Raw genomic sequence first — 12963 nt, forward strand, 5'->3', positions numbered from 1 at the left:
AGTTCATCCCTACCTACTTTATATACTTGACAAATAATGATTACTTAAAACCCTTTCTTGGGTTTAGTTTTAAAGAATGCATAGAATTTCTTTTTATAAAGTGTTTTTACATTTTATGAACCTTGAGGGCAACAGTACAAGTGGGGCAGAGAATGACATAATATTGACACTGTCAGATCCCTTGGTTCCAAGCCCGTTGAAGGAGTTCAAAGACCCATTAGGCTGGAATGTTGAAAGGGCTACTCTGGTGATGTAGCTCAGAGTGTTAAAGATGGAGATGCTCACCTACCCCCACCCCCTTTTTTTTTGCTTTGTCTGTAAATCTAGGGTACTTGCCTGCTTTCCTTAATAACTTTAGTATTTAGCTTCTGTATTTCTCCTTTATTTTACTCTTACCATAGAGGTTGACAATAAATGTTTATGACACTTTAACGCCTTGACCTCAGAGTTCCTTGATAACTTCATTTTGCCCAAGCCAATTACTTAGTCCTTGCTGTCATTGAAATTATTCTAAGTCAGTAGTTTCAATTATTTTTCTTATTAGATGATTTCTGTATTTTTTTAACATCTTTATTGGAGTATGATTTCTGTATTTTTAACTCTAGCTCTGGCTTCCCTTATGAATTTTATTAAGCATTTCTGATGGATGGACTTTTTACTTACAATATGAACAAAATCAGGTTACTTTGTTTCTCTTCTGCTGCACTACCTGTAAAGAAGATAGGCACCCCCCCTTTCTCTGACTTTTGTTAGTAGCATCACTGTTTCCTTAGCCTCAAAGTTGAGGTCTGTAGATTTGGCATTAACCTGCTTCCCCTTGCCTACCACAGCCATTTTCGCATCACAGCAGGGAGAGTCCGCTAACAAAACAGAAGTTAGAATCCTCTGTAATGTAATCATCGAGTGCCATCTCATCCTCCCCACACTCAAGTGGAGAGAATAACACAGGGGGGTGGAGCCTGTCCACCACACCTTATGTCTGAGATCTAGTCCTTTACTCCTTATTTCTACTAGTACCATCTTATTTTGATCATTTATTATTTCTTTTGTGTGTGTGTGTGTGGTACGCGGGCCTCTCACCGCTGTGGCCTGTCCACCACACCTTATGTCTGAGATCTAGTCCTTTACTCCTTATTTCTACTAGTACCATCTTAGTTTGATCATTTATTATTTCTTTTGTGTGTGTGTGTGTGTGGTACGCGGGCCTCTCACCGCTGTGGCCTCTCCCGTTGCGGAGCACGGGCTCCGGACGCGCAGGCTCAGCGGCCATGGCTCACGGGCCCTGCCGCTCTGCGGCATGTGGGATATTCCCGGACCGGGGCACGAACCCGTGTCCCCTGCATCGGCAGGCGGGCTCTCAACCACTGCGCCACCAGGGAAGCCCTATTATTTCTTGTCTAGAATGTTATAGTGGCCTTTTATTTGGATCTTGCACTTCTATTCTCTGCTATTTTTGGTACATTTGACTGTAATTCAATTTTAATATTCTTAAAATACAGCTGTTATACTTTATTGTATTCCCAAACTGTCCATGGTTTCCCATTACCTACTAACTAAATACTAACTAAATATACATTCAGCCCTGCATTTAAGACTTTCATCAAAATGAGCCTAAATTTTCTTTCTGATGGATTTAACTGCTACTAATTCTCTACGTGAAATTTACATTCTAATGAAAGAATACTACATCTTGCTGATGTTTGTATAAACCCTTAGCCTTTTCTATTTCAAAAAAGTAGGGAAGTTTTCTCCTGATGCCCTAAACAGATAGGAGCTTTCTGATTTTTGAAACTATCACTTAAAAAAAAAACATTTAAAATATTTTTTTCCATAAATTTATACATAGCTTTTCTTCTCCTCCTTGAGACAGGGATTATATATGTTTGTAAATATGTCTGTAATATATGTATACTTACATGGTATTTTTATGACCATATTTCTTGACTATGTTAAATGTATATGTGTATATGTATAGTATGTTTATGACTGTATCCTGAAACATATGAGCTAGTATTACAGGAAACAGTACACAATTTTTTGTTAAATAAAATAGATCATTTCACTCGTATAAAAAATTGTGTTGGCCTTTCTGAAGGTGGATGAATTACATCAGACCTCAGAGTAATATAATTTAGTACATGAGAAGTAAGAGGCGGGGGGGTGGGGGTGGAAGTCAGCCTTTTAAATTGTCCTCCTGCTGTGGCAAGAAGATAAAATTAAAAATATATGTTTTTCTGCCTTCTCTTAAAATAAAGATGTGTTAACATATCAAAATGCAAACTTCTCACAAATGTGAAAACCTCACAAGTACTTAAGGTACTTGATGGGTGATTGACTCCTCCTGTCTCTGCCTTCTAGACTTAACCTATGTTTAAGCTTCTGGTGTCAGTAGAGTGGTGGCGAACTTTTTTCAGACATTTAGAAGTGTCAGCAGTTTTTTAGTCTTGTTGTGAATAAAGAATTACTACTATGCTCTTAGTGCACATTATGTCTCAGTACTGCTTAGCTTCTTGTTGTTACCACCTTATTTATTGGTAGTGGGAAAGCAGATAGAAGCACATCACTCATAATTTTTAAAGCCTCTACTAATGGCTTGTAAGAAGGAAAAGAGGAAAATGATTACTGACTTTGATAAGCAATAAGATTGCCATTACGATTTGCTCACTTGTCTTGAATGAGTTAGAAACTTGGAGAAAATTACCAAATTATGTTTAAAATGAATGTATTTACTTGACAATATATTTATTATTTGGTAGTTACTGGATTAGTATATACTGCTTAACTGATGTCTATTTGAATGCTTAACATGAATAAATTTCTATATTAGTCTTGGAATATAAAGTAACATTGTCAACATACTGTAAGCTAGTCTTAGTTACAGAGATTAAGCACATGGAATAAGATACTATGTATGAAATCCATTTATGAGACTTTGGACTTCTGCTCAGACATGTAAAGAGCTTGGAATTCATCACTCCTGTCCTCACAGCTTGAAAAAAGCTGAACAAACTGAAAACCAATAACTTGTCTTAGCTCTATCAGAGAACTGATGTCACAGAGCAAATTGACAGTGATGCCCTGAAAACTGGAAAAAGAGGCAAATACAGAGAATCACTGTTTACCAAGAGCAGAATTCCCTGGAGCCAGGAAAGGGTAGGAAAGCTTACTGTAGTTGACAAACTGCTGGAGGCAGTGTGTGGACTAGCTTGAGAGTTAAGAACTCCTGGGGCTCAGTTTTAGGTCTCCCTCCCCACTTTTGTGAGTTTTACCTCCAGGAGCCCCACCAAGTTCTCACAGTGAGGTTCAGAGAAAAATCCCTCCTGTTTCCAGCAGAGGGAGGGGAAAGTAACCATTTTGAAATATACTAGGGGGAAGTAATCATCCTAAAATATGCCCAGCACATTCTATTCCCCACCTGACCTCAGGGGAGACTGCTTTACCAGAGCCTAACCTACTTGCAGAAAGAGAAATACCCAACTCTGGGCCCTCTAGCCTTCCTGTCTTACTTTCTAAGGGGAGTCTGGGGTACTGAGAAGCACCTAAGGTCACAGCACAAGGGCACAGACTCACTAAAGTACCTGATTGTAGGGCAGTGGAACGCTTCTCCTCTTCCCACACCTTACCACCACATCAACAGGGCTCCTGTATAATAGTAAAGGATCGCAGCTGAAAGAATTGCAAGGCACAGACTCTTATCTAAGGAGGAGTTTCTAGAAAAACCCAGAGGCAAAAACAAGGACACTAGAGGAGAGTGAAGGCACCTCTAACCACAATAGTAAACAGCATAACTCCTATACAAGTAAACGTAAACCCTTACACTAAAGGCCTATTTGCCTCAGTTTCTGTTACCCACTAAATCATGTCTGGCTTTCAGCAAATTTTAAGGCATGCTAAAAGTAACAAAAAAACATAGGCTGAAGAGGCAAAGCAAGCAGCACAGCCAGACTCAGATATGGCAAAGATTTTGGAATTAACAGACTGGGAATTAAAATAACCATGATTAATAATGCTAATAGCTCTAATGGAAAAAATTGACAACATGCAAGAATAGATGGATAGTAGAAGCAGGGATATTGAAATTCTAAGAATCAAAAGGAAATGCTAGAAATCGAAAACGTCGTTCGAGAAATGACGAGTGACTTTGATTGGCTCACCAGTAGACTGGTGACCAGTAGACAGCTAAGGAAAGAATCAGTGAACCTGAAGACATGTTAATAGTATCGTCCTAAGCTGAAGTGCAAAGAGAAAATAGAATGAGGAAAATGGAACTCAATATTCAGGAACTGTGGGGCAATGACAAAAGGTGTAGCATGTACGTAATGGGACTGCCAGAAGGAGGAGAAAGAGAAAGGAGCAGAAGAAATATTTGAAGTAATAATGGTTGAGAATTTTCCAAAATTAATGACAGATCCCTTCCTTTGTAATAATTTTGATATTTAGTTGCTACTGCAAGGGAAGGAAAAAGTAAAAATGAAGCATAATGACAGGTGCTCAAAATTGATGTATAATAGCTGATAGGTTGACATACATAATATTATACCTCCGTAAATGAAACTTTGGTTAGTTTTTTCTGCCACTGACTGTAGCCTGCTATCCTACCACCATTTAACAGAGAGTGATCTAAATGTTCTTACAGGGATGATACTCTGATTTCAGCCAACTGATTGCAAAATACACTTCTATTTTGTAGTACAGATGAAGTGGAAATTTAACAGAAATAAGATTTTCAGGGCCAAAAGCCGCCTTTTGTTCTGCATATAGCAACAGCAAATTCAAAATTAAAGCAGAAAACACTTAAATCTGTACTATAATAAGAAGAACAGTATCAATTGTACTATCACAGACAGACATTCACTTAACAAACTAGACTGGGTTATTTAGTTAATGGAGTTCTGAATGTTTTCCTGTGGTTTATGTTAGGAAAATAATTTGTCTTTTTCTTAATAAAAATTAGTTTCAAAAATTATAGATGGGTGTATCCTTCTCCCCTAACTTCTTTTACCCCATTTGAAAATCATTGAACTTGTTATTGATAATATCTTTTTTTTCTGTTGGAAATGATAGGATGTCAGGGTGAGGAAACAGACAGGAAGACTTACTCAAGAACCTAAAAATCCAAAGTTGAGGTTAGATTTCAAGTTGCCCGACCCTTTTCCTAGTGCTCTTCCAAGTAAGCAGTGTGTTCTGCCCAACTTTTCTACAGCATTTGTTAACTCACTTTTCTTAGCTTCCTCAGTTTTAAGGCCAGTCTAGTTTCCAAGACACTTAACTGCAAGACAGTTTTTAAATGGCTGCATTTTTTTTTTCAATTTAACAGAAAAGTAGCAGTTCTGAGTCATTAAGTGACAAAGGTTCTGAATTGAAGAAAAGCTTTGATGCTGTGGTATTTGATGTCCTTAAGGTTACACCAGAAGAATATGCGGTAAGCCTACCACCTCTTTTTCTCCAGTTTTTGCACATAATTTACATATTGGTGCTATTCAGTTAGAATTTGTAGGCCCAACAGAGGAGATTAAAAAAAAAAAAACTGGATGTGGGAATTGATAGGGAGAGTAGCACAGCAATGGAGCAGGCAGAGGAATGAAAAGGAGAAGGTAAGAAAATCCACTGATATTTTTAGAGCAGCTTCGTGAGTTACGCTATCAACTTGGTAAGTAATAATAAGGATTTACCTTCATGGTAATTGCTTTATCCCTACCAATACCACCTCTCCAAGCTAACTGTACTTTATTGACATATGTAAGAAGTATTTTTACTTTTTCATAAATTAAAAAATTAAAGTTGAAGGCATTATTGCAGTATCATAAAGGATACCTAGAAAAACTTTTAATTCTTAACTGATATAAGTGTTCATTTATTTGTGCTATCTTTTTCCTTTAACTTGTTAGCAGAATATATTGATTTCCTGATATTGCATCACTCTTGCATTCCAGGAGTAAACTGTGTTTGGCCATAGCATATTATTCCTTGGTATATTGCTAGATTTTGTTTTACATCTGTAGCCACAGTTGAGATAGGTCCATGTGAAGTCCTTCAATATGAGTTGCCACTAGTGTAGAGTCAGTTACTTCTTATAAATTGGGAAGAATACCTTTTCATTAATGTCATATTTTATATTACTGTTTGAGTAGATATTATTTAATAGTCACAACAAGAACACTGCTCTATGAACCAGTAGATCCAAGTTTTTTTTTTAATTTGGATTTAATGTATGACCATGTTCAAATTTTTAATATTATTTTTGTTTATTTTGTAGCTTTACCTCATTTATATCACAAGAAAATATGCATAGGCATGAGATAATTAGAAATAATTATATTTAATGATATAAGGGCTAAATTTTCATTTTCTTAAGCCCTTATAAAACTGGGATTTCTTTCTGGTAAAGATTTGAGTACTCAATATGTTTTAGTACAGAATTTAATTTTAATTGCAAATATATGTCATGTTATGGAATTCCAAGAAATTGTAATTTTTTTAACTTTTTATTTCAGGGTCAGATAACGCTAATGGATGTTCCAGTATTTAAAGCCATTCAACCAGATGTGAGTAGTTTTAAGAAATTTCCTTTAAAATATACAAGATGGTGAATTATAGTATCCCCAATTAAGAAGTTTTAGAAATGATAAGTTCCACTTTATATTAATTTTTAAATGTTTAAAGCTTTTGACATAACTTATCTGTATATTACTCAGGCCTCAAAAACTCATGTGGCATTCATAGCTATATACTGTTGAGTCATAGATAGTGCTGTTTGAATCATTTTGGTTGATTTGGCTTCATCACTTTACTGAAGTATTTATTTCACTGATGAGAAAACAGAATGACATTTGTCCCCGATACACAGCTAAGTGTTGGAACTGGCTTTCAGACTCTAAAAACTGATGCTTTTCCCACTCTTATCAGGTAAGAATATTAATATGATTTTGTATCCCAAAACTAAGTCGTTGATAATACTGACATATTCAGTACCATAAGATATTTTTTTAGTTCTTCTGGGAACAAAATATAGTGTATTTGTTGCAGTATTTTCAAGTCAACTTTAACATAGATGTTACAGAAAACATCTGTATCTTCAGTGGTATAGACAGTATTAGTATTAGTCCAGTGTTTTTCAAGTAGGTTACTTAATGTCTGAGTATCTCAAGTCTGTCACTTAACAAAATGAAAGGATGGGCCTGAATGATCTCTGAGTCTTTGTCATTTCCACAACTTTGTGTTTTTCTAACTTTCCTCCCTTACCATGGAGGGCACCCTCAATGGAACCATTAGTTTAGCAACAGAGGAAGAGAAACAATCTAGTCTATAAATAAGGCACAAACAGAAAATGGCTTTTGTATTTAAATGATAGTAACTGAAATATTCATTTCCTCACATCCCCAAACAAAACAAAGCAAACTAAATTCTTTATAAAAATTACATATTTTTGCCCTGAAGTTCAACCATCTTCTCCTTAGACATATTTTTTTCCTTTTGAATAAACTGCAATTACTATATTTCTGTTTCATACGACATTAGTACCATCCAGTAGAAATATAATGTGAACCATTTCTATAACTTTACATTTTCTGGTAGCCACATTACAAATTAAAAAGAAACAAGTAAAATTAATTTTAATAATTGTATTTAACCTACTGCATCCAAAATAATTATCATTTCAACTTGTAATCAGTATAAAAATTATTGAGATGTTTTACTCTCTTTTTTCTGTAGTAAGACTTTGAAATTCAGTGTATAGTGTATAATTACAGCACATCTTTATGTGGAGTTGCCACATTGCAAGTGCTGTGCTTGATAGTCATTTGTGGAGAGGGGTTTGACATTGACGATCTAGACAGTGACTATTACTTAAGGACATAAACTTCAAGTCAATGGGAAATTTTTATTTCCCTGGGACATCTAACAGTGCTTTGTAAACTTCATAGAAGTGAACCTTAAAAATTCCCTTGACCCCACTTCCTGATCTAATTTAACACCAACCCCATTGTTTTTTTTTTTAACCTCAGTATCTTATTTATCCATTCTCTCTCTACTCTCAACACCCCAATCCAAGACACCATTGTAACTCAGCTGAATTACTGCAGTGCCCTCTTACCTGATCTGTCCACATCCACCCTGACCCTTCTAAACTTTCTCTACCCAATAGCCAAGGTAATCTTTCAACATGTAAATCTGCTCATTGGATTCCTCTGCTTATAATGCTTCAGTGGCTTCCTGTCACTCTGAGGGTAAAGACAAACTATCCTAATATCGTCTACAAATCTCTTCAAAGTTTTGCCTCTTCTTACCCACTTCAACCTTATCTTACACCTTTTCCACCTTTTTCTGGTCTAGCTACAGTGGCCTTTTAGCCCCTCTCACCACTGAGCCTGTGTACATCCTAGTTAACTGCTACTCATCCTTCAGTTCTCAGATCAAGTTTGACTTTCTCAGGTGAGCTTTTCTTCTCTTCCTACAGGCTCTCCCAGCACTACCTAGTTCTTCACTGGACTTGTCAGTTGCAGTTTTACATTTATGTGTTGTGGTTCAACAAGTATTTACTGAGTGTCTATTCTGTGCCAGGCACTGGCTTATTGAAGTGTAAGTACTTGTAAGTAAGTACTTACTGTAAGTAAGTGTAAGTACTTACTGCCCTCATTCATCTTACATTTGAGTGAGGTGAACTAGCACTGTGTCATGAAAAACATCGAACAGCCAGAAGAGGATAGGGCAGCGTAAGGGCAGTGAGAGTTGTGATTTTAGATAGGATGGTCAGAAAGGCTTCACTGAAAAGGTGCCTTCTGAAAAAGACCTGAGCGAGGTGAGAGAGCAAGCCGTACTAGTGTTTAGGGGAAGAGTGTTCCAGGCAGAGAAAACAGTACTGATATTTAGTACCGTAAGTTTCGTTCTTAGTTCTTTCGGGAACAAAATATCGTATGTTTGTTGTAGTATATACAAGTCTGCAATGGCCCTGGATACTTTTCATTATACCTTTATTTTATGACTTTATGATATGACTGTGTGTTGTATTTTAGAGACAAGAAAAACATCAAGGAAGGCATTTTTTTTTTTAAAGGAGACCAACATTTATTATGCATCTACCCATTGTAAGCCATTTATTATGCTCACATAAGGGAAAAGATTAGTGGTGTGAGGCGTGAAGCCCAGGGCAAAGGCCAGTGAGCTGCAGTGAGTGAGTGCGAGGATCCTAGTGGAAAGTGAGAGAAGCAGAGAGGGCTGGATGGCACGGTGCCTTGAAAGCCATTCCTCTGAAAAAGATAGGAAGCTAGGGGAGGGTTTTGAGCAAACAAGTGACATTTTCTGACTTGGGTTTTAAGTAATTCTTCCTGACTACTGACCAGGGTATGTGGGGAAGCAAGCCTGGGGGTGGGGAGAGGCTGGTACCAAGGACTGAATCGAGGAGATCAGGTGAGAGATGAAGGTGGCTTCCATCAGGGTGTGCGGGGAAGAGGTGGTGAGAAGTTGTCATGCACTGTATGTGCAAGAGGAGTCAAGGATGATGACAAGGTTTTTGGCCTAACACCGGACACATGTAGTTGATAGTCTCTGAGATGGAAAATTATTAGTATTGTGTTCATAGCTCCTGGGGCTGCCATTTATATAGAATAGGCTGTGTAGTGTAGCCTGTGGAGAAGGGCCAGAGGAGCAGGTTTTGAAGGAAGAGCCTGAGTTCAGCTTTTGACATGTTTAGTTTTACCTGCCTGTTGGACAGCCACAGAGAATGTTAAGTTACATAATATGTGCTAGCATATATTTTCAGTTCAGACTGGAAGTGTAAGTTTGGGAGTTGTCAGTGTAGGGATATTTAAAGCATAGGTGAGATTACCAAGAGAGTGAATACAGATGGAGAAAAGAAGGGACCTATTTAGTGTTGAGGAGGAGCTAACAAAAGAAACTGAGAAGCAGCAGCCGGTGATTTAGGAGGAAACCTAGGTTAGTGTGAAATTTGATGAACCAAGTGAAAGACATTTTTAAGAAGGAAGGCGTGATCAGGTATAAAGTGGTGTTAATCATGTGCTTGTTTGTTTATTGCTTGCCACTTCTGCTAGGTTTTAAGCTACATGAGGACACTTGGGATGGATAATTTTGCTTTTACTATTTTATCTGTCTGGCATGTAGTGGGAACTCAGTACTTAGAATGAGAAAATGAACAGTGTTTAGTAAATGTTTGTTCAATGAGAGAATGTCTTAAAAAATTGAAATAGGAACCCTTGGAAGAAACGATGTAGCACCAAAATATTCTGATGTATCCATCTCATATAATCATCAAGATTACATTAAATCTGGCAGCATAAACAGGACTTTGTCATCTGGCAGAAAAATGTTTTCTAATTTATCCTGAGATATTTAAGACATACAACAAGGCATATGTAATGAGACGAACCTCTCATCTCAACCTTCAGCCTAAGCAGTACTGTTGAAGCCACTCTGCGTCCTCCCATATTCACCTCTTTTCCCTCCTCCCACGAAGGAACCACTATCCAGTATTGATCTATATCATTCCTGTGCATTTAGATACAGATTTTCTGTAAGTATCCCTTAGCAATATGTGCTTTTGCAGGTTTCAGATTTTTTATGTAAGTGGTATCCTGTTTTCTTTCTTCTTTAGCTTCTTATGTCTAACATCATTGACTAGCATCCATGTTTATACTCTAGTGCATTAATTAATGAATTGTAGCGCATTAACATCCTTAAATTTATTAAATACTGCCAAATTGTTTTCCATATTGTTTGTACAGATATTGTTTGTTTATTATGTGAAACTCTTGCTATTGATAACTTTAACAAAAGATTTTTTAAGCCACGATGGTGGCCAATCTAATGTATTAGTCTCATTTATTAGCATAAAATGGTGTCTACCTTATTATGTAATTAGAATGTTAACTTTACTAAAGAACGAATTATTTTTGTTAAATCCAAATTTAACCTCAGATATGGAAAGATAGTGGTCATCACTGAACCCAATAAATTTATCTTCATGTTTCTGCCCATTATACCAATGTTCGTCTCTACTTTATATATAATTTTATGTAAAACTTAAAAAACTACATATATATATAATGAAACTATTTAAAAGATCTTTAGTTAAGTTACACTAAAACTGTTTCAATCAAAACTCATTATTATGTGTGAATATCCACATGTAACTTTATTTCAGGTGATGATTTATTCACATTTTCTGAAATAAAATGTGTTCTAAATTTGAGCTTTGAAGATTATAGATTCTGAATCCAGCTATGTGGTTTAGTCATTTTTCTTGCAGATTGGTGATTGAACCACACAGATCTCACTCAGTTTTCTACAATAGAGGCAATTTCTGAGTTATTGGAAACTTATTAAAATATATATCTCCTATTAATTCCGTTCCCTAAGTAGGTCCCTGTCATTCTTACCAGTTTGTGGCATTCTGTATTCCCAAGTCTTTCATATCAAGCAGAATTTATTTAAACTTTTGTCCCTAAACTTATTCTTGACTTGTAGAAAGAAAGGGGCAGCTATAAGAAGCACAGTTGTTTTCTCAGAATAAAGCTGCTTATCTGCCTGTCTGTTACACTGTCTACCTCAGAATTGCTCAGGGAAAAAAGAAAAATTCCAAGCCTTTTATTTCCCTCTAGAAACGATTTGGCCTTATCTTTGAGATGTCAAAAATTATTTTTTATTATATAGGGACTGGCCAACGAAATCACATCTTTAAGTAAGCAGATCTGAAGCAAACATAATGCTAAGTCTGGTTTTTCTCCAACCTTGTATCACACTTGAAATTACCTCAGAGTGAAGGAAGACAAAAGAACAGGTTTCGACACTTTGTTTCTTAGTTTTTTGTTTTATGGTAGAGAAGAATAGAAAAACATGTTCACCAATGAAAAGAATTTAATGGTAAAGGAAAAGTCCAGTAATTTTAAAAACCACTTAGTAGGAATATAATTACATGTTTGCTCTGGTTTTAGTTTTTAAGGTTCCCTGTCTGAGTGATTTGTACCATTTATCCATTTTTTAATACCAGTCAGAAACCTTCGAGTCATTCTTTTCCCTTCTCCCTGCATCCCCTTTCCTCTGTTCTCCAGTATCTCCAGTCGATTTTACTTCCTAAATAACTTTTCTCTCCTTCCCCTTCCCTATCAACTCTGAAGGATATTTATTAAGAGAGCACAGTGTTCTTTCAGGGCTGCAGCTCATTGGCTCTAGAAGTATGAACATTCCTTAGTACCTGTACATGGTTGCTGGGCCTGAGACAGGTCTCAGCTCAATCTGTTATCTGTATATACTGGTGGATCCCCCTTCATCTGAGCACTTTGCCCTGATATTCCCATAGCTAGTGCTACAGAAATCCTAAGAATCTTCACTTGCCCACTGGCCCAAGCAGCATGGCCAAATTTGGAAGCTTCTATGGATAGTGATCCCTCTCACACAAAACCAGTCTTTTCATTCTTCTCCCCTCCTCCTAATAAGTAGCCATTTCGTAATGATAGGGACGGGAAGGAAACACAATAATATGGTTGCTGGCACTGAAGTTATACTGATTACAAGGAAGGAGATAAGTTAGTAGGTCCATCATCTGCACTTACCCTCTGTTAATATGTCCTTATAACTCTCACTTCCACAGAGTTGCTCACTGTCTTTTTGTTCTTGTTCTTTAATTTAAACCAGTTTTGAGGGTAAATTTCCATGTACTTTGCTGCCTCTTTTTCTTTTTTAATCAGTGTCCAACATTCACAGCTCTCTGAATGGGTGCTCAGAAAATTCTTAATTACTTAATTTCACTTCCTTTAAAATTTATTTTAAAGCCCTTTGAATCCCAAAAGATAATTTTTAGCGGCAAAACATAAAAGCAATGAGCCAGAAGACATACATTTTTGTTTCAGCTTTGCCATCTATAGATTGTGCTAGTAATACAACCTATTTCATATCTTCAACCTTTTTTTTTTTTTTTTTTTTTTTTTTTTTGTGGTACGCGGGCCTCTC

The 12963-nt window shown here is 36.6% G+C and overlaps 1 protein-coding gene across 5 annotated transcripts in view; it reads left to right on the plus strand.

Moving 5' to 3' along the window:
- Positions 1 to 12963, plus strand: part of RALGPS2 (Ral GEF with PH domain and SH3 binding motif 2) — a 305267-nt gene that overhangs the window by 177872 nt on the left and 114432 nt on the right. For all 5 annotated transcript variants that reach the window (XM_024133662.3, XM_024133661.3, XM_024133664.3 and 2 more), the window contains 2 exons: positions 5318 to 5422; positions 6495 to 6545. In XM_024133662.3, coding sequence (XP_023989430.1) covers positions 5318 to 5422; positions 6495 to 6545 — 156 coding nt within the window. The remainder of the gene's footprint in view (positions 1 to 5317; positions 5423 to 6494; positions 6546 to 12963) is intronic.

Source organism: Physeter macrocephalus, chromosome 4, assembly GCF_002837175.3.
Source record: "Physeter macrocephalus isolate SW-GA chromosome 4, ASM283717v5, whole genome shotgun sequence".
Lineage (NCBI taxonomy): Eukaryota > Metazoa > Chordata > Mammalia > Artiodactyla > Physeteridae > Physeter > Physeter macrocephalus.